This window comes from Protopterus annectens, chromosome 7.part0 (genome assembly GCF_019279795.1).
Source record: "Protopterus annectens isolate FY-2018-M chromosome 7.part0, PAN1.0, whole genome shotgun sequence".
NCBI classification, from domain to species: domain Eukaryota; kingdom Metazoa; phylum Chordata; order Ceratodontiformes; family Protopteridae; genus Protopterus; species Protopterus annectens.
In genome coordinates, this window is record NC_056739.1 from 171,157,196 (window position 1) to 171,179,960 (window position 22,765).

General features: G+C 39.5%; 1 protein-coding gene across 1 annotated transcript in view; it reads right to left on the reverse strand.

Moving 5' to 3' along the window:
* ADORA3 (adenosine A3 receptor) overlaps nt 1–7,784 on the reverse strand; it is a 41,214-nt gene extending 33,430 nt beyond the window's left edge. Inside the window, exon 1 of the mRNA XM_044076149.1 lies at nt 6,862–7,784. Coding sequence (XP_043932084.1) covers nt 6,862–7,220 — 359 coding nt within the window. The 5' untranslated portion in view covers nt 7,221–7,784. The remainder of the gene's footprint in view (nt 1–6,861) is intronic.
* Between the last annotated feature and the right edge of the window lie 14,981 nt (nt 7,785–22,765).

Sequence of the window (22,765 nt, forward strand, 5' to 3'; positions counted from 1 at the left end):
TTGTCAATAGGAAAATAGGATCCTTATATCATATTAGACCATTTCTAACACCTTCCTCTAGAACTAGGACTGCTCACTCCCATTTTCTTTCCACTCTTCTCTATGCTTTTCCTATTTTTACCAACCTCAAGAAAAACAACCTTACCAAATTGGCTACCTGCTACAATAACATTGCTCGCTTCGCTACAGGTAACCCCTACAGAACACATCACTGTCTCAACCTGAAACCACTAGGCTGGCCAGAGTTTCAAAACTATCTTGCAATCCAACAACTCACTATTGCCCATAAAATTCTGTACCAACCAAAGAACACCCCTTTACTCTCTCAACTCATAATCCCCTATAACAATCTTAACCGTCTCCGCTCCTCTAGTAAACTATTGGCTAGTTCTATAAAATCAAATAACACTGCTGGTGACTCCCTTTTTACCAATTCAGTAGGTACAAAATGGAATTTATTACCTAGCAACATAACAAAGATTACATCATTGCCTCTTTTCAAACAAAACATTAAACTGCATTTCCAAAACCACTGGCTGTGCTCCTGTAGTAAACCTGATTAACTTTCCACTACTTATACTCTACTTGATAACTACCTCCTACCTCTTGCTGACTCCATCCTCCACATGGCTTTCTTCTTCTACTCCCACTTGTCTTCCTAATTACTTCTTTCCTTGTTGACTGTCTTACTTGCTCTCCTTTCCATAACTAATCCCTTCCAATTTCCCTTATTCTTAGCTCTCTTTTCTCTTACTTCCTACCTGTATCGTTATCATACAACATATTTTTATCTTTATATAATGTTTTTGGACTATAACTGTGTGTGGTAGTAATTATTTCATTTAGTATCTTTATCATACAAAGTATTTTATGTTTGTATAAGGTTTTTTGGACTGTAACTGTGTGAGTTAGTAACTAACTCACTTAGTAATAATAGGGAACTGTAGAGTTGTAGTTTTTGTCTTTTACAAACTTTCTTTGAAACTCAGTGATGTTTTCCTTTATTGTATTCTCTGTGGAGCTTTTCTCCCCGGGCCTCTACTGAAAATGGAATTATCTCCAGCTAGACTAGCCCGTTCAACAAATGTAAAATAAAATAAAATAAAATAAATAAAAATAAAACAAGGTATGATGTGGGTGATTCATCTTTTCAGTTCCAAAACAGAGTGCCCTGAGACTTCTGCCTCATCTAGTATTACATTGTCATTTCAGTGCTGGATTACAGAATGACATCACATACATCTGGTCACCTGACTTATGGATCCTGCATTACCACCTTTACTAGAAATGGAACCAGAATCTAGCACATATATGTCATAATCCACACATATAGAGCTTTGCTAAGATGTGTTATAGCAACTGGAAGCTATAAAACCATTTGAAAAACTACCACCCTTCCAGGGTAGCAATTCGTTCACCCCTAAGGACAATACAATAGGATTTCTAGTCCTGGCTTTCACAGGCATTTTGTCTCTATGTGCAATCAGAACTGCAAGATATAATCTGTATGGCCTAAACTAGGTAATTTAATTTCAGACTATTTTTCAAAGTTAGCTGGACTGAGATTAACCTCTTCTCTTCCAGTATCCTCTTTTACAATATATTCATTTCAACAGTTACAATACAGTTTGACATACAGGTGTGTTTTGTTTCTATCCAGCAGGTCCCATTGTTGGTACATTTTTAACACAAGCAGCTTTACAAATCAGTTTGATATACAAATAACATATAATTCTTTACAAAACTCCAGCTAGCTATGCTGGCATATGTTATACATCCACTGCCCCACTTCTGGCATACCTGGCAATAATGTACATTGTTACAGAATCCACTACAAATAAGCAAGCTGTCAGCACCACAAAATAAAAAAAAAAAACAACCATGTGCAGCTTGGACCAAACACATAGACTTACTTATGCTGAGGATCTTAAAACTAACCTACCTAAATCACAAAGGACTCCTATATGTAACCCAAGAAATAAGTACCCTCAGTAACCTCACAAACATACAAAATAGGCAGTACCTACTATGAACCATACATATAAGAGTCACGTTGTCTCAATGAAAACATCCATAAGGCAAACCTCCACACAAGAAAAAAGCAGTAAATCTGCAGAAACTCTGACTAGTCACAAATTTACAAATGAGTATTCAAATTCAGAAAAGTAGCAACAGAAACGTGTAAAGATTAGCACTTTTGTTTATTCCATAACAAACTTTATCAGATAATGGAGAAACAAACTGCCACAGTTTAAATTCCCTGGTTAAGATCACAAGATTATTGTGATGTTACAAGTGGTGCATTCAAAGTACATTTAAAGGGACATGACAAAATTTATTGTGTACCCCCATTCTAAATACAAATAGAATTTCAATACATGTATGTAAATTAATATACAGCTAAAAATCTGAATAAAATGCACAAAAGTATAAAAACATGAATTATGATACATCTAAAAGGATGATATTGTTTGCATACATTTATACATAAAATTCATGTACATAGTATGACACATATAAATGTGTACAAACAATATCATTATTTTAGATGTATCATAATTCATGTTTTTATACTTGTATTGAAGTTTTATTTGTGTTAAGAGTGGGGTACACAATAAATTTTGTCATATAAACTGTGACAGTTTGTTTCTCCATTATCTGATGAAGTTTATTATGGAAATCCATTTTTGTACAGAAATGAATGCCAGTACTGCATTAAAGATTGATCATAGCTATACTACTGTATGTATTAGACACATCCCAACTAGGGGTGATAAAATCTTGGATTTGGTCCTTACCAGTATGAGACAGCTTACTTTCCATCAATTGTAACTTCCTCCATGGTCAGATTCAACCACAAATCAGTCACATTCACCATAAGATTGAAGCTGGAAGCATCTTCCAATATGTCAGTATTCAGAGATTATGCTAAGGCTAATCTTCTTAAACTGACCAATGACCTAGCTTAATTCAAAATGTCCTTCCATCTTGAAGATTCCACTGCTTATGTAGAATGCTTTACTGCCATATTCTGTGCAGATGTAAGTAGCTGCATGGATGCATATGTCCTGCTATTAAGTTAATACAACACCAACTTTAAAAATAAACCCCTGTGTTGGAATTTAAATATAATCAGTCTCTATAAAAAAAAATCATTCCATGCAAAAAAAAAGTTTAACTCTCCAAATGCCAAAATGCTCCAACTAAACTTAACAAGGGACTTTGGACCCTGATCTAATCAATTAAAACTAGATGTGAGGTAAAAACAGCCACCCAGGTAAAGGATAACCACAAATCCTTCTTTAACTATAGTAGAAGCTTAAGAAATGATGCCCAGCACTGCACAAAGCTAACAATAAATGATATGACATACTTGGACCCAGGACATAACCAGTCTATTAGTGGGTAAATTTAGCTCAAACCCCTCCTCATGTATTCCCAGATCACATACCCATTTCCATACCTCCTCAAATATCCAAAGAACAAGTCCTCTTGGTATCACCCAAGGCCAAGAATGCTACTTTAGTGGTGACAGATAATATACCAGGCAGCCTAATGGCCAACTTGAAACAAGACTTTTCAGAGCCCGTGCAGTGTCTACAAAATATCAGCTTCCATAAAGGCTTTACACCAGATGAAAGGAGAACAGCAACAGTCATCCCTTTGCACAAAGCTAGGATATCAATGGACTCAGGTAATTACAGATTCATAAGCTTGATCATCCTCACCTGTATGGCTATCAAAGGGATCACTATGGAATTAATAAATAAGGTCATAGGTAGCCTACAAACTCTTGACCCAAGCCAATTTGGATTTATCAGGGCCACACTCTGCCTACTTAACCTGGTTGATTTCTTCAGGAAGGGTTTTGAAGCAATGGATGTGAGCAAATCAGTGCACACCTCATATTTAGACCTTACAAAGGTGTTTGACACCATCCCACAGTTGGGGATTGTAGATGAACTCTCCCAGCTAAATGTAAATCCCTGTGTAATGCATTGGGATACTAATTTGTTTATAAACAGAACTCAGGAAATTATGGTGGGTAACTCTACCTCTTCTAAAATACCTGTCACTATTGGCATACCCCAGGGTTCAGTGCTTGGGCCACTTTCCTTTGGAATTTACTCCTCAGAGTTGAAAGGAAATGCTAAGGGTTTATGGCTGACCAAGTTTGCAGATTACTGTAAACTTGGTGTCATCATAAACTCCCCAGATGACATCAGGATATTCCAAGAGGGCAATTCCAAAACAAATAGCTGGTGAAAAAACATGGAAAAAAACTAAATGACAAGAGAATATATAATAGTATCCTTTGGCAAGCATGACTTCCCTTGTAACTATCACATTGACAAGACACCCCTGAAAGCTGATCCTGTAGTCAGGGATCTGGGAACCTATGCCAACAATAAACTGTCATTTTTCCAGCACATATCCACTAGTGTAAGGAAATTATTTTTTATCATTCTGATTATGTCTAATCAAGGTCCAGGGATGTAATCATCCCACTTGAGTTGCCTCTCATTAACTAGTCATTGAATATGATGTCCCTTTCTGTATATACTTATCCAAAAGCATGTACTTGTCACAATTGCAGGGATCACAACACTTTCTTACTTAAAAAAAATCAAGGGTTTAAACCATAGAAACTATGCAGACCATCTCAAACCTTGTCCCTTTTCTCTGCAGCTTACAGGCTGCTAAGAGATTACCTCTACTTTGCACAGAGAACCTCAACAGGCCCTAATCTGTCACACCTATAACACATTCACAAGTCCGATGATAGAGTGAACATCCACTCAAGGGATTTAAATCTGTGTTGTAATGTAAATAGGACATGTTAGAGGGATAGGTAAGCTTCACAGATAACACTGCTTCTTTGGAAGCATCTTATTTTCCAAATAAAGCAAAGTACTTGTTAGTCTATTCAAATGTAAATTGGATGAATAGATAAGAAACTACAAATTTACCCCTCAAGTTTAGAACCCATGCCCTTCATGGATAGGGACAACAAGTAGATGTCCCAACATATCCTTTTTCTGCCTGCTGTTAAGCTATTCATGCACAAAAGAAGGCCTACAAAAATAAAATATAAGGACAGGCTTCTTAAAATCCTGACAGATCAATAGCTTAGTAAGTACCTATGAACCTTTAATATCACCCCTTTTCCACTGACAAAGTGACTTATCCCAGTTATCTAACAGCATTCACATTCAGCCCCATTAACAGCTGAAGAGTCAGATTTTGTGTGTGAGCTGTATAAATACATCAGCATGCCTTTGTTATCAGTAGTATGAGTGCTGTATAAAACAACAGAAAAAGCCCAATCCATCACTGTACTGATACACTGCAGTATAGAAAAACTGAGTATTTACTGCCTATGATATGAGAAACATCTTCAAAATCATGGCACTGCATCTTAGCCTAAGAATACTTTCAAAACAAGTAAGCAAATTGTTGTGTGAAAATGAGGCAGTTGTCAATGTAGTCCTTATTTGTGTGTGTGTGTGTGTGTGTGTGTGTGTGGGGTTGATAGGAAGGTTTCCACAGGATGAGCACAAAAGCCCTCCATGTAGTACAATGGGAAGGGATGGAAGTGATAAGGCTAATGCTGTTAACCACACTGACCCTGTTGTAATAAAAACATGCTAGTTAGAAAGCAAACGTTCTGTAATTATTTTTTTTTTCTTACTGGGCAAAGTGAAGTTTTAAATGCAATGAGTGCATGTTAAATATGAATACCACAGAGAACTAAAATCCAGAGACTGTAAATATGTTACAAATATTACTTGAGTAAGCTGTTTTTAGCAACAAACTTCAGAGCCTGTCTTGTTAACTTTCATGAATGCTAAGTGTGCACCTGTCCTGTGCAGTCAACATAATAAAAAATATTAAAAGAAACACGAAAGGTTTATTGCATTTACAGATTGCCCTGTTGCTCCATGTCCTACTTTATTATTACAATATTCATTGTTATTATAAATATGCATGTTTTTCTTTGTCTTTTGTGGAAATAGACTCTGAATAAAGATTTTGACTAAAAATAGAAGGCATCTTAGATTAAATATTTTTGACTAAAATATTGCAAAATGATTATACTTGCATTATCAGTGGAATAATTTACTTTTGAGGTAATGTTTGGTATGTGGGCCTTTTTTATATGAAAGACAGAATGCATGCATAGCTGCACATATGGGCTTCCTGCTAAATAAGAGTTTCACTTTACCAAAGTCATCTACAGTTTTTTATAATTCTTCCATGAATAAATATAAAATAATAATAACAACAATAACATTGTAAACTGCAAATAATTACTTGGTAACATCTGTAGCAGCATAAATTCAGACTGCCATGTTAACAGTCCACAATCTTTATAAACTGCAGTTTCATGAACTATGCTTCTAATTATGTAGTGGTGGAAATTTATCACCAATGGAATTTCCTGGGATAGTGAAGTCTGCACATTTTTTCTTTGCTAAACAGATTTCTTCATAGTTTAATATTCTGAGCACGAAAACCTCAACCTGTGGGCAAGTCTGTCAAATATTTTATTGTTTTACGTGAACAGCTGTTTCTTACTTCTGCAAGATATAGGGAAAATATTCATCTGTCTCCTCCATTTGATAAAGCCAATTGGAGTTATGACATAATTTTATAAAAAATGTATGTTGCACTGTTTTAAATACAAGAAATAATCAACTGCTCTACTGCAGTTAGTAGATAGAGAGTTACTAAAATTACAAAGGGTTTAGCCATACATATAAACCAAAAATCTGGCTTTTTAACTGATTTCCCTGTTTCTGGACACATATATTAGGTGTCTGTACTCTTTAAAATATGAGATTAAGCATGTTGTCTTACCTGATAGGTATCTTTACTCTTAGATACCTGTCTATGGCAATTGCCAGCAGTGACAGCACAGAACTCTGGGTAAGGATTAGCAGAACACAAGCTATGAAGAGACAGGTGTAGAACTGGGTTTCTAATCCCACATTAATGGTAATAGCCAGGGGAATAACTAGTGCTCCAACAGCAATATCAGCCATTGCAAGAGAAACGATGAAACAGAATGTCGTATCCCGCAGAGCTGGGTTCTGCTTGATAGCAAAGACTACAACGGTGTTGCCGAGAATGGACACAACAGCAATAACAGATTCTATCACATAGTATGCACAATCAAGACCATCCATAGTGTTGCTTTTATCTGCTATCTCTGACATCTTGATAGAAAGAGACCTTGTGATGCTTGACTTCTTTTTGTATAGTTATCAAGATTCTCATCAGGAGTCCATAGTCAGGTATTTAGACGCATGGCAATTTCTGAGAAGTAGAATTAAGTCCAGACCAGTGCCTGACACAGACAGATTCATTTCAGCAGGTTTTAGCCCTAATGCCTTAACTCTGAAATCTGTACTATGTCACTTTCTGAGTTCACAGTTTGTAGCTGAATAAAACATCAACAGAGCTTTATCTAGTGTGCATAACAGGAAAACAAGCTGATAAGATATGTGGTGTTGGCTTAAAGTCTTCATAAGTAGTCTTTTTTTTTTTTTGCAGAATAGTCATATTTCCAGATGGCATTCTATTTCTAAAATAGCTCTACAGATATGCATCTTTCAAACACACAAGCAGAGTAAGCTGAAGCCACATGGAGACGTTTTGTAGTAGGCAGTCTAATATGACATCTGTTTTTCCAGTTCTTAGCGTGGACAAGAGTTCCTCTCAGTAGTTTTCTGATGAATCTTTGCTATTCTGGAGGCTGCTCTTCCTCAGAACAGGCATTACATCCTGTTAGGAATTTGCAGTTGATTTCTGCATTTGTCAGAGTCTTTTGATTTACTCATTACAAACACAATAACAGAAAACTGCTGCATACTTCTAAGAAGGAAACTGAAAATCTTGCCTGCATGGAAATACTTCTACCTGAAATGAAACCGTCTGTGGGGAATTTCATAAAATATATTGCAAAAGAGCAGTGAGAACTTTGTCTAGGTATATTTTTACATCTCTCTCATTAGCACCTGTAACTTTTCGGAATAAATGTAAACACTGTACTCACAGTGCTTGCCTTCAATCTAACCATGGTCATGTACTCTTTTTCTGTTTTCTCATACATTGTTCATGTTTCCTTTAGTTCATAACTGAAACCAGGAACATGCTGTGGATTAGCAGTTGCAACAATTACTTGTCTGATATGGAAATAACAGCTCTAAATAAAACACAAAGTTAGAAATGAAATCTATACTTGTGTGCTCCCTTTTAGATAACTGTTACCTTTAACAACTCCTGTGGCCTACCATTTTAGCTAAAATGGAGGAAATGATGACTAACTTCTGAAAAAGAAATGTACTGAGATTTTAGTAGATAACCGAGTAATAAATCTAGAGATAAGGATGTGAGCAGCATACCCAATCAGTGATAAAGTTTGTCTTTCAACTTTAGGGTCTGGGTTTAAATATTGGTGTCTGGTTACTGCATGGTGAATGTTTGCATATTTTTGGCATTTCTGCTTAGTGTTCTCTGGTTCCTCTGGTTTCTTCCAACACCCATGAAAATACTCTTGTTTGACTGGGTGCATATGCTGCATTTACATTTGTCCTTGTGCCAGAGTTGACAGTAGAAGTCAATGCACAGGATTCAATAATGCCTACACTAAGTGTACACCGTTCAAAGTGAACAGACAGCACAGACATAACTCACACCTTCTTCCTCCTAATTGTAGTTTTCTTACAGATATTCTTGCAGCTTTAAATATTGACAGGGATTCATAAAGGTTACCACAAAGTGTGTACACTTAGTGTAATCTTTCTGAGTGACTAGAAAGCACAAAAAATGTGATAAAACTTTTATTGAATGCATATTGTTTACACCTAGTGTAGGCTTTATTAAATCTCATAACATAGCAGATTTCTTATCTGGTTAATAAATTAAGTCCAAGTAATGTTTCAACAGGTTTGGAATATATTTTATTTATTTTGCAGCAGAAAAAAACAATTGTCAACTTAGAACTTTAGATCATGGGAGGTATTATTTATTAATTAGTTATTTGTATATTGACATTTGGTGACAGGGAAAGTCTGATTGGGTCAAACATCCATTTTCAGCAGAGGCCAGGGGAGAAAAGCTCCAGCAATATTTAATATTAACATATAAAAAAAGTAAAAATATTACATGTATATAAAAAGAAAACACATATATAGAAGTAAATGTGTAAAACTGGAAATGTTGGAATAATTTGTACAAGAGTTATAATGAAGGTGCTGAGATTGCACTTACAGTGACAGTAGTAGGTAGGTGTAAACTAAGCATGTTGTGGACCAATGAGCTTCAGAATATACCTAGCAAAATAACAAGCAGTGAATATGTACTGTATGGTGCAGGCATAACTCACCTGTGTATACAGGCTTTAAGAATTTGACTTAAGTCTGCAGTGACATAATGGCAGCCCTGGGAATATGGGTATAAACACCTACTCTCTGTGCAAGGACCTTTGCCCCTTCATTCACTTACTTAATCTGACATTCTCTGAGGTTGCACTCCCTTTGGGAAAGTTGGGTATAGTTATGTAAATAATGCAACTGTTTTTCATCAGGGTCCTATATACAATCACCTTACAAACTATCGTCGGCATCTTTCCTTGTGCATGTCATTAAAGACACTACCAACTACTCAAACATAAACCACAGTTCAGTGTGCATTCAAGTCAGTTAAGCAGTACCTAATAAATGAAAATGAGAGCCTGGGTGAGGTTTTCTAGAAAACAATCTAACTCAACACTATGCAGTAAGGCAAGGTCAGTCTGTACCTTACTTATACTCTGGTTGGGAACTCCGGTTACAATTGAAAAGGGTCAGCTGACCAGTTCACCTACCTAATTAACCGAAAGAAAGAAATAAACAATGGCCATACTGTAGATTTACATTAAATTAGAATTATATGTGTATTCACATGTGATATCATTTTGAAGCTGATATAGGCCAGGAAATAATCACTGTTGATGTGACACCCTGACCCAAATTGTATAATGGGGAAAACTGGAAAATAATCCTTGTTTTCCCGCCTCTCCTCGACTAGTTTAGACCAGTTTACAGGCATTGCTGTATTCTGGGCTGTGGTGTAGTTCCTGTGTTGTCCATTACCTTACTTGGATAGAAGGAAGTTTCTTTGCTCACCAGTGGGAGTGGGGAGCCTTGAGCAACCTATCTGTCCCTGTAGGAAGTGACCTCAGCACAAGAAGCTGTAGTAATTGGTTGTTTTGGACCATTTCTAGCTCTTTTGTAGTTCACTGTTTAAAATCCGCCTCTGGGCGTTTTTTTCTGGCTATACTACTCAGACAAGCTCCTTGTGGGTCTGCAGAGTGGTCCTAGCAGCAGGGAACTCGGAAAAGTGACTACTTTCTGGATTTAAGTGTCTTTGCTTTTTTTTCACTTGGAATAGCTTCTGTAGCTTACCCTGAACTAGCTTGAACTGTTTTTTAACTGTTTGCTGCATTATTTTAAAATCTGTACTTAAAGTTACATTTTAGTCGAATTTGATCGAAAGTTTGTTGTTTGTTTGTTTAATTTAACTGTGGAGGCTGCCCACTAAAGTGTGCTAGCCTGTGTAACTAATTTATCACTGTTTCTGCATTTTCTGTGTGTTTCTACCAAAAAAAACAAAAAAAAAAAAAAAATCCTTGTTTTCCCGCCTTCCTCGACTAGTTTAGACCAGTTTACAGGCATTGCTGTATTCTGGGCTGTGGTGTAGTTCCTGTGTTGTCCATTACCTTACTTGGATAGAAGGAAGTTTCTTTGCTCACCAGTGGGAGTGGGGAGCCTTGAGCAACCTATCTGTCCCTGTAGGAAGTGACCTCAGCACAAGAAGCTGTAGTAATTGGTTGTTTTGGACCATTTCTAGCTCTTTTGTAGTTCACTGTTTAAAATCCGCATTTACGGCTTTGCGGTTGTGCATAGCACAGCCCGGTTAAACAAGGTTAAACTTTTTCTGGCTCTGCCAAGTCTGCTCTTCAAATTTTCCCTTAAGGAAGCTCTACTCTTAGTATAACCAGACTACTCACTTTATTATAAGCCTAGCACTTGTTCTCAATACTTCTCTACTAAGTAAGCACTCTCGTACTAAGTAAAGCACTACATCTACTCACCACCCCTGTGAATATCCACTTCCCTTAAAGGTACAGCACTCCCTTATACTGTTCTAGCATGTCGAGTGGTGTCATCTCCAGTTCAGCTGGTCAATCTGGGTATCTTGAGACAATGCTACAATTGTCTCATGTACACAGACAACCCTCTCCTCCTCCCAACAAACACAAATACATGTGAGAGATGCAACTATATAGCCAAACTGGAGGCTGAACTCTCTCAACTCAGGGCTGGCATGACCAGACAGGAGGAGATGGCAACCACACACAACAATCCCAGTCCCACATATACCTACCACAACTGCAAACCAAACACATAAAAACACAAAGACATATTCGGAGGCTCTAATAAAAAACTTACCAAAACAACAGAGGCTCCCAAAGCAGACATTAAAATCCACCACCTCAAAACAAAACACATGCAACACATACTTCAATAAATCAGTGTGTCAACCAATCACAGCCCTTAAGGCCAAACACCTTGCCTGATACACTAGTAATAGGTGACTCTATAGTCAGACACACTGATGTCCCGCTGACCAGGCTGAACAAGGAGAAGGTGACTGTGAGCTGTCTATCGGGAGCTAGGATCCGCCACATAACACGCACTCAAGTCACTCCAAAGCAAGTACAAATATGACTCCGTCATTGTCCATGCTGGTGTGAATGACCTGAGGCGTACCTCCCTGGACTACATGAAAAGAGACATAGAGGAGCTCTCTGATTATGTAGCCCAGGCTGGTATGACCCTGACCCTGAGCAGCATCCTGCCCTCACCAAGAATGATACCACAATACAAAGACAAGATGATCAGCTTTAACAATTGGCTCAAGTACTGGTGTCATTTTAAGGGGATCCAATATCTGTCTGCCTGGGATGACATGTTGGACAAGCCATGCTGCCAAGGGATGGCTTACACCTGTCACCACTGGGCTTCCGGATATTGGCTAAGGCTCTTGCCACCCCCATAGTGCCTTTTTTAGGCAAGGCTCAAAAGACAAACCCACCTCCTTAGAAAACAAAAATGGAAAAAAAAATAAGGGTAATGCTGCTCAACGCCAGAAGTCTAAATCTCAAGATGCAGGCACTTGATGTGCTCCTCAGCATGGAGAACATCGACGTCTGTGCAGTAACTGAAACCTGGTTCAAGACTCCGGAGAGCACCCCAGCTCTACCAGGCTACACCTCGTATCATGCTTTTTGGCCTCAAAACCCAGGCCGAACCACAAAAGGAGGGGGAGTGTCCATATTCATCAAGGACACCCACACCTCCAGGTTAGTAGAAACACATGAAGCATCAGAGACCATACAGGTGCAACTAACCATAGGCAAAACTGCTATACAACTGGTAGCATGTTACAGAACACCCTCCCAATCTCAACAACCCCACTCAGCCTTCCTGAAGACATTGGAGGATATGAATGTATCAGAAAATACCATCATACTAGGAGACTTCAACTACCCAAACATAGATTGGGTACATTATTCTAGCCCTAATACCCTAGCCCAAAGGTTCCTGGAATTCATAAATTCAAATGCACTGGAACAACTAGTCACCTCTCCCACTAGGGGAGATAATATACTTGACCTGATCATCACAAACATGGGGACAAAATGCTCCACACTGGAAGTATACCCCTCACTAGTGAGATCTGACCACAAACTAATCACCCTGGATGTACATATCCCACCTCCACCCCCAGCACAAAAGACCACCGTGAAAAACTTCTCAAAAGCAGACTTCACTCTTCTTAAGACTGAGATGGTATCCTTTAAGCCCACTGTGCCAGTGGATACCACATCCCACAATGCGAATCCTTCACAAATGCTTTTATGGACATCTCCAAGAATGCATGGATCATGCAATCCCAAACAAATCCAAGTCCCTCTCCACCAAAGGTAAGCATCCTGTCTGGTGGACCTCAGCCATAAACAAATTGTATAACAAAAGAAGGAAGCTACTGCACGTCAGAGCAAAATCCCATGAAGGGAAGACATCTCTGATCAACATTAGCAGAAAACTACGTTCTCTCATAAAAACATCCAAGGCCAACTCTGAGAGAAAAATCGCTAAGGACACTAAAGATAACCACAAAGCCTTCTTCAGCTATGTTAGAAACCTGGGTGGAAACCCTCAGATATGCTCAGAGTTGGTTCACAACAACATAAAATACACTGAACCCACAGATATTGCCAACATTCTGGCTGACAGGTTTAGTGCAAATTTCTCCCCTCCTTCACCCTCAAAAGAAGAAATACTTATCCCAGCTGAATGTAATTTCCCTGTCATCTCAAATGTCCAAGTGAGAACCGCCCTAAACAAAGCAAAAAACACAGCATCAATGGGACCTGACGGTATCCCGGGTTGCATGTTACGTGAACTCCAAGAGGAGCTAAACCCACACATAAAAATGCTATTTAACCTTAGCCTTACTTCGGGATATGTACCTGAACACTGGCGTACAGCAACAGTGGTCCCACTCCACAAGGGGGGTGCCTCTACAGACCCTGGAAACTACCGCCCCATAAGCTTAACCAGCCTGGTCTGCAAAGCTATGGAAAGAATCATTATGGAACTCATAAACAGAGACATAAGGGACCTACAGACACTTGACCCCACCCAGTTCGGCTTTGTAAAGGGCAGATCCTGCCTTTTAAACCTGGTTGACTTTTTCAAAACAGTCACTAGAGCCATTAATGAGGGCAAAGCAGTCCATATAGCATACCTGGACTTGGCTAAGGCCTTCAACACAATACCCCACTCAGGCATCATAGATAAGCTCAACAACTTAAAAGTAAACCTTTATGTCACTAGATGGGTTGCAAACTGGCTAAAGGACAGAACCCATAAAGTTAAAATCACTGGAGCAATGTCAGACTCAAAGCCAGTCACAAGTGGTGTCCCACAGGGATCTGTCCTGGGACCCCTCTTGTTTGGCATTTATTTCTCAGATGTTAAAGCAAACATGGGAGGGCTGTGGCTGACAAAGTTCGCAGATGACTGCAAACTAGGCGCCATAGTCAATGCACCAGCAGACACACACATCCTACAAAAAGGCCTCACAGAAATGGACAACTGGTGCCAGAGTCACGGCCTTAAACTAAATGCCAAAAAATGTATAGTCATCCCCTTTGGGAAAAACAAAGTACCCACAAATTATCACATAGACAGCAACCCACTGAGTACGGAAAAAGTAATCAGAGACCTAGGGACCCAAGTCGACAGCGACCTCTCATTTGACACCCACATTGCCAAAGTGGTTAGAAAAACATTCTACCTTGCACACCTCATCATGAAGGGATTCACATCCAGATCCAAGGATGTCATTGTACCCTATATTCCTCCCTCATCAGACCCATGATTGAGTACAATGCCCCATTTGGTATGTACCTCACCCGGCATTTGCAACAGCTGGAGAGACCACAAAAGTACCTCACCAAGAGGATCAAGGGTCTCCAACATATGTCTTATTCTGCCAGACTAAAGAAACTTCAGCTCTATTCAGTAGCATACCACCTGCTCAGAGGTGATCTCTGCCTGACGTACAAGGCCATATCCAATCAGGATCTGATGGACATGCTCCACCTCAAAAAATCCAAATCCATCAGGACCATGAGAGCTAAAGACTTAAACCTCAGCACAAGTATGAATAGGACATGCTGGAGGGATAGATTCATAACCCAGAGGCTTCCCATGCTTTGGAACAGGATCCCAGTTCGTATTAGGCAGAGCCCCTCACTGACTCTTTTTAAGAGAAATCTTGATGAGTGGATGGGAGATCGTAAGTTTACCCCAGGGGTCACATCTGTGTCACTACTAGACAGGGGCACAGTAAACTAATTCTATTATATAAGAGGACCTTCATTGTATCACTACTAGACAGAGGCACAGTATTCTAAATTTATTCTGTACAATTTTTGTACCATTTCATGGGGTGGCAAAAGCCACATCACTATGGCTAGGCTTACAAATGCCCCAGGGCAGATAGCCTAGTACTATACTATGAAACTATGAAACTATGATGCCATAGGTTATGGTAGTCCATATATTTGGAAAAATAGAGAAGTCTGAGTGTGTAATCCTTTAAAAAACTCCCAACTCTTTAAAGAACATAGCAACATTAAAGCCATAATGACTCATTTTCAAGTGCAATGATATAACTGATGGTAGTTATAACTTTAGAAGTGTTCTGCAAATGAGCAAAGATTAATGCCTTTGCTATAAAGATTATAGAATGTAAATAAATGTCTTTATTGAAATTCCATAGAAGATACATTTGAAAGAAAACCATGCCAATGCCTGACCAATATTTACTAGCCGGGTTGCTTTACTATCCGCCTTTGGCCTTAATTTCATTTAGAGCCTCATACAAACAATGGGGTTGATTTACACTAGCCTCCTCTCTCTCAGTCCATGAGGATCGACTACTGCTGGTTTATTCCTCAGAGAGGAACCTACCAGTTTTAAGTAGGAAGCTTTGCACATATCAACTTGTGGAGGACATCCATCCTTACATCCACCATTTAACTCCTTTCACTCTCCTCTTGATCCACCTTTTTGCTTTTGTATGAATTTGTGAACCTACAGAACTACACTCCACTACTTCTTGTTGAAGAAGGTGAAAACCTGGAAAAAACAGAGAAAAGAAGAAATTCATTTTTGACTTATAATGTCATTATTCTTATAAGACAACAGGATCCTAATTAATACCCTTTAACTTTTGTCTCCCACTTATGTAAGTGGGTGTTTTTTGCAAGTTTTACTAAATTCATAAATATAATTAACTTGCTAGGGTATACCTGTGCACGGGCTTTCCCCAGCCTGGCTGATGCACTTTTCTTCAATAAAAGGACCTGTAGCTCTTCTTCCCTAGCTCGCATATGTGTCTCTAGCTTCCTTTTCCCTTCTCTTGACCCAGCTTTCTCACCTCTGTTGTTGTTGAACTCTGGATTCCCTCACCATGATGTTTGTCATATGTTTTATGGCCTTGCTGACATATAAGATACAATAAAATATGTATCTGGAGGAAATGGCAGCCCCCCCCCCCCCATGCATTTACTTCTCCTATATTTCTTTAAATCTTAAATGGAAAATTCCCATCTATCATATAAATATAAACAGACCACATTCTAGAACCTGCACGTGGAGTTAAAAACTGCAAATTGTTCATTTGGAGCATGAAATGAACCTGCAGTAAGTACTGCAGGAACAGAACAGAGTGCTGAGAATGCTGTGATGTTTTTCTTTGGGAAATATGGAAGATGAAATGTGCAATTTTCTAGTGCAGCTTTGCCTTTTGAATGATGGGTGTGAGAGAGTGCTGGAATCAGAAAACACAGAAAAGAACATGTAAGTTGAGTTGTGTTACAACATCCTTCTGGAGGCTAAAGAAACTTACACAGTTGATATAAAACATCCATCAGACTGAAGAATAAAGGGGTTTACTAGTAGGAATGCCTCTGGAGATGTAGGGAAGTAGAGGCTAATGATTTACCTGTATGGTCATATTACAGTGACATTGGGCAGGTTTGGGAGAGTTCGTACTCATTCATAAAAATATAGGGAATGATCTGTGCTGGTGCCTGTGTTTGGAATGCAGACAGAGGAGAGAAGAGGATTACAGATAAGAGAGAGTAAAACTAATGCTAGTGGTGGGTCAGGTAAGATGTACACCTTCTAAGAATTTGTAAGTTGCAATGATGCCTGTTATGGAAGGACAGAAACATTTGGAGAAGGTGAGGAACTTGCTGACAAAGCTAGAGGAGAGAAATGGACATGGGCCTGGCAGAGTACTGGGGATAAAGGTAGGGTATCTGAGAGGAGGAGCAGAAGGAAAGTAGCATGGGGTGTAAGGGAGGGGGAGTAGGACTGTCCGCAGGGGTAATAAACTACTAATACATGTCTTGAGCTGATGGCTTAATACAATAAGTTGGACTGTGACTATTATGATAGTGGTGAGTCAGTAATAACAGCTACGAGTATGTAGGGTTATACATTGCTCAGGGTAGGGAGAAGATAAATGTTTAGCTTAAAATACTAAATGTTTTCCTGCAGATTATGTTGTAATGAATTTTGTTCTGCATAAGATGATCACGGTGACATGTTATAATTGTTTTTGTGTTATACTAACTTTACTTTAAAAATAACATTTCCTTCTGGAAGAAAGGAAGCCAAAGTTAAAATATGTGATTGCAGTTTTATTGTTATTTGACTATGGAAATGTGGGGCAAATCACCAGAGGTGACAACATTTTGGACCTGGCCATCACCAACATGGGCGACCAGTGTTCCGCACTGGAGGTCAATCCCTTGCTGGTTATATCTGACTATAAACAAATCACTTTGGATATCCACATTCTGCCCCCACCCCCAGACAAGAAAACTACTGTGAAAAACTTTTCAAAAGCAAACTTCACGTTAATTAAGACTGAGGTGGAAAGTTTCAAAGCCCTCATGCTGAAGGATAACATTGTCCAAGCTGCAAAATCCTTTACTAATGCATTCTACGGGCATCTACAAGAATGCATGGATCATGCCATCCCAAGAAAACCAAGACTCACTCCTCCAAGAAAAGGAAACCAGTCTGGTGGACTCCTGCCATAAACAAGCTTCACAATAGAAGGAGGAAACTAATACAGAAAAGAGTAAAATCCCAATAAGGGAAGACATCCCTGATCAGTATCAGCAAGAAACTATGATCCCTCATAAAATCATCCAAGGCGAGCTTTGAAAAAAAAATTGCCAAGGACTCCATAGATACCCACAAGGCATTCTTTAGCTATGTCAAGAATCTAAGTGGCAATGCTCAGATCTGCTTGGAGTTAGTGCAGAATGGCACAAAATACACTGAACTGACTGATAGCGCCAACATTCTGGCAGACAGGTTCAGGGCAAACTTTACCCCCCTGTCACCCCCAAAAGGGTCCATAACCATACCAGAAGAATGGAGAGTCCCTGAAATCACAGACACTCAGGTTAAAACAGCCCTCTCCAAAGCCAAAAACACAGCATCAATGGGACCGGACAGTGTCCCAGGCTGCGTCCTACATGAGCTCAAAGATGAACTAACCCCTCACCTAAACACACTGTTCAAACTCAGCCTCTCCACAGGCTACATACCCATAGAGTGGCACACAGCAATGGTTATTCTGCTCCACAAAGATGGAGCCACAACAGACCCCGGAAACTATCGCCCTATAAGCCTGACTAGCTTGGTCTACAAGGCTATGGAGCACATCATCATGGAACTTATTAACAGAGACATTGGGAACCTCCAAATACTGGACCCTATCCAGTTTTGCTTTGTTAAGGGCAGATCATGCCTCCTAAACCTAGTGGACTTCTTTGAGACAGTTACCAAGGCTATAGATGAGGGGAAAGGTCATACACACAGCCTACCTATACCTTGCTAAGGCCTTCGACACCATTCCCCATTCTGGTATTATAGACAAGCTCACCAGTTGGAACATAAACCCCTATGTCACAAGATGGGTTCCCAACTGGTTCATGGACAGAACCCACATGGTGAGAGTTGAGGGAGCTAGGTCCGACTCTAAACTGGTTACAAGTGGTGTTCCCCAGGGCTCAGTCCTAGGACCCCTCCTGTTCAGCATATACTTCTCAGAGGTACAGGCAAGCACAGGAGGACTATGGCTGACCAAGTTCGCAGACGACTGCAAATTAGGGGCTATAATTGACTCTCTGGCTGATCCAGACATCCTCCAAAAGGGTCTCACTGAGATGGATACCTTTTGTCAAAATCATGGCCTCAAGCTAAATGACAAAAAGTGCATAGTAATCACCTTTGGAAAAAGCAAAGTACCCACAAACTACCACATAAGTGGTAGTCCCCTAAATATGGAAGACATAATAAGGGATCTGGGGACCCAAGTAGATAGTAATCTCACCTTTGATAATCACATTGCCAAAGTGGTTAGAAAATCCTTCTACGTGACCCACCTAATCACAAAAGGGTTTGCATCCAGATCAAAAGAGGTCATTGTGCCTCTCTACTCATCACTCATCAGACCCATCATAGAGTACAATGCCCCATTTGGGATGTACCTTACAAGACACCTGCAACAGCTGGAAAGACCACAGAAGTACCTCACCAAGAGGATCACTGGCCTCAAACAGATGCCCTATGCAGCTCGACTGAAGAAACTACAGCTGTACTCGGTTGCATACCGCCTACTCAGAGGTGATCTCTGCCTGACATACAAGGCCATGTCCAACCCGGAATTGATGGACATGCTCCACCTAAAGAAAATCTTATCCCTTTGATCCACACAATCTAGGGATCTAAACCTCACCACAACAATAAATAGGACATGCTGGAGGGAAAGATTCCTGTCCCAGAGACTTCCCATGCTTTGGAACAAGACCACAGTCTACATTAGGCAGAGCTCCTCGCTAACACTCTTCAAAAGAAACCTTGATGAGTGGATGGGACACAGAAAGTTTACCTCGGCGATCACTTCAGTGGTTCTGCTGGACAGAGGTACAGGGAACTAATCTAAGGGGGCAGCGAAAGCCAACACATTCTGGCTAGGCTTATAAATGCCTTCGGGCAGATAGCCTAGTACCTACCTTTGAAGCTATGAACCTAAATGAGAAAGATACTGTTTAAATGGGGAAAACAATTGCAAGCAGATATCTAATGTTAGCATTTCAGGAGGGGAAAGGTGAAATTACTTGTGGCTTACATGCTTTGTATTTATAGTGTCAACTTTCTTCTTCAATCATAACGAGTAACCATGTTTTCTCTTTTCCCCCTTCCCCAGATGCATTTGTTATATCATGTTTCTACTGATCCTGTGCTTGGTTGCACACTAAGTCCAAGCAGATTCCTGCTGATACAGTCAAGACACTTTTTAGTTGAATTGCTATGTAACTACTCCTGTTGCCTGACTGCATTTGATTTTGGATTAGATTTATTCATTTAAGGATTGAATAGTACCATTGTTTTTGCTCTTATATTATATTTTGTGGGTTAAGCAAAATTTAAAATGAAACAAAGTATGTTTTTCTTCTTGAATTTTAAAAGGTCCTGGCTAGAATTGCCTAGAAAGTAATTGCTTTTCCATTCATGGATTCCCTGCTAGTTTTTCCCACCCACCTTCTCCTTTGCTGACCTGCTCATTAAAACTGTTGATTTTAAGCTGCCGAACCCTACTGTAAATTAAGCTTAATAAGCCCCTCCCTTTCTACATTGCTGTTGACATCTTGAATTATTTGCCTTTCCTTGTGCTTATATTGAAAAAGTGAATTTAACCGCTCATTGTCTGTTCTTCTGATTGACTTTCTCTGACTTCATTATCTAGTTGGCTGTTGGATAAAGTAGTGTAGTTTTACGCCCTAGCAAGCACTTGTTTTTACATCAAGAGGTCAGTGGATTTTCCATCTAGTGCACTGGGAAGTATCCTGGACTTTTTAGATTGGGGAAACACCTACGATTTCTGCATGTTGTTTTATTTGCTGGAGGGATTATTAATCAGCTTATCTTGTTTTTAGTTCCTTTGTAAATTATGTGCAGTTGAGTGGATCTTGGCTCATTTTTATAAAGAAAAGTACTTTTATTGAATAATCACATTTTTATAAACTGTTTAAAGTACACTGCTGTATCCATACCTTTAAGTTTATTTGTGATAGCATTTTGTATCTTTTCAGTTTGTTTGCGGTAGCATTTCCCTCCAGACACTTCTTTACTGAACTTTTACATTAGGAGGACTGGGATTATTCATCTAGTGGCAGTAGATGTTTACCTGGTCTATATGAGTTGGGAAACACACAAAAGGGATCTAAATACCTTTTTGCATTTCTCTATACACTGTGACTGTTCTTTAGTAGTTTCCAAAAAAAGCTGCTGCTTAAGTAGTTAATTGCATTGTAGTACATTGTATATGTTAGTCGTAGATCTGTTGTAGGTAGTTTGTGTGGTGAAACTTGTCTGAGTTGAGGATTGCTGGTAGAAGGCTTATTGTGTGCTTCCCTGATTGGTAGTTAGCTAAAATCTTTCTTTGTTCGTATTTAAGCCTCGCCTTTGCATGGTGCTGCTTTTCATGCAGTGGTGATTAGCAGCACCCTGTATAGACACAAAAGCCTAGAAGTTCAGTTTTTCCCTAAACAGCTGTCAATTAAACCTTTCCAAGATTTTCTGCTGCTCTAGAAGCAGTTCAGTTGAACACTGAGCAGCATTGCCTTATTAATTAATCTTAGTCTACACAAAGTATAGGTCCCTCTTGTAGTCTTGGCACTACCAACAGTCTTGTCAAATTGACCCATTCCCTTCCCTAAGAAAACATTCAATAAGAGCCTGCTATCATGGACAGGCAGTTTCCCATCATCTCCCTAGGTAGCCTGATAGACATGAGAATCCTGAGGCAATGTTGCAATTGTATAATGACAACCGCTTACTCCTGAAACAAACAAGTATTTTATGTGAGAGATGTAGTTGAAATTGAAGGCAAAACTGTCACATAATGTCAAACTGAATGACAAAAAGGGTGTCAGCACAAACACAAAAAACACTTCTCACACTAAATAAGAACACGACACATAAACCCACATATGCAGGGGTGCTTATTATTAATTTACCAAAAGATCAGAGGCCCCCCAAATGGAAACCACTTACACACATAACAATGCAAAAAAACAACCACGATGCATAATAACACACACATCAATGTCTCAACAAATAAGCCCATAAGGTGTCACACCACAAAACCTAATGCATTGGTCATACTTGACTCCATTGTGAGACACATGGATGTTTCCCTCACCAAGCTGGATAAGGAGCAGGTTACTGTTAGCTGCCTGTCAGGTGCCAGGATCAGTCAAGTCACTCAAGCACTCAGGTCACTTAACCACAAGTACTGGTGTGACTCTGTCATAGTCCATGTTGGGGTGAATGACTTGAGACATACCTCACTGGACTATATGAAGAGAGACATGACTGAGCTCTCAGATTATATGTCACAAGCAGGTATAAGCCTAGCTTTAAGCAGCATTCTACCTTCTCCAAGGATGATGCCACAATACAAACAAAAAATGATTGACCTCAGCAATTGTTTTAACTTTTGGTATCAGTTCAAGGGGATCCAATTTCTATCAGCCAGGGAAGACATGGTCAGCAGGCCATACTTTGCCAGAGATGGTCTGCACCTGGGTCCTCTAGGCTTTTGGATACTAGCAAGGGCATTAGCCACCCTTATTGCACTTTTTTTAGGCATTATCAATATAACCAAACTCCCAGCATAACAACATCCTCTCTAGATAAACTCAAGGTACTGCTGCTTAAAGATAGGAGTCTAAATAAGAAACTGCACTCCCTGGACCCACTTCTCACTTTGGAAGATGTTGACATCTGTGCAGTCACTGAGACATGGTTCAAAGGCATGGAAAGCACCCCAGCCATGCATGGCTACTACGCCTTGCATATGTTTAGACCACAAAATGAGCTTGAGTGAACCAAAGGAGGAGGAGGTGTATTCATCTTCATTAAGGATAAGTACAGCTCGCGACTGGTCAAACAGTATGATTCTCTTGAGCTACTCCATGTCCAATTAACTATAGGCAAAGCCCCGTACCACATCATAGTAGCTATAGGCCCCTCACCATGAAACAGGT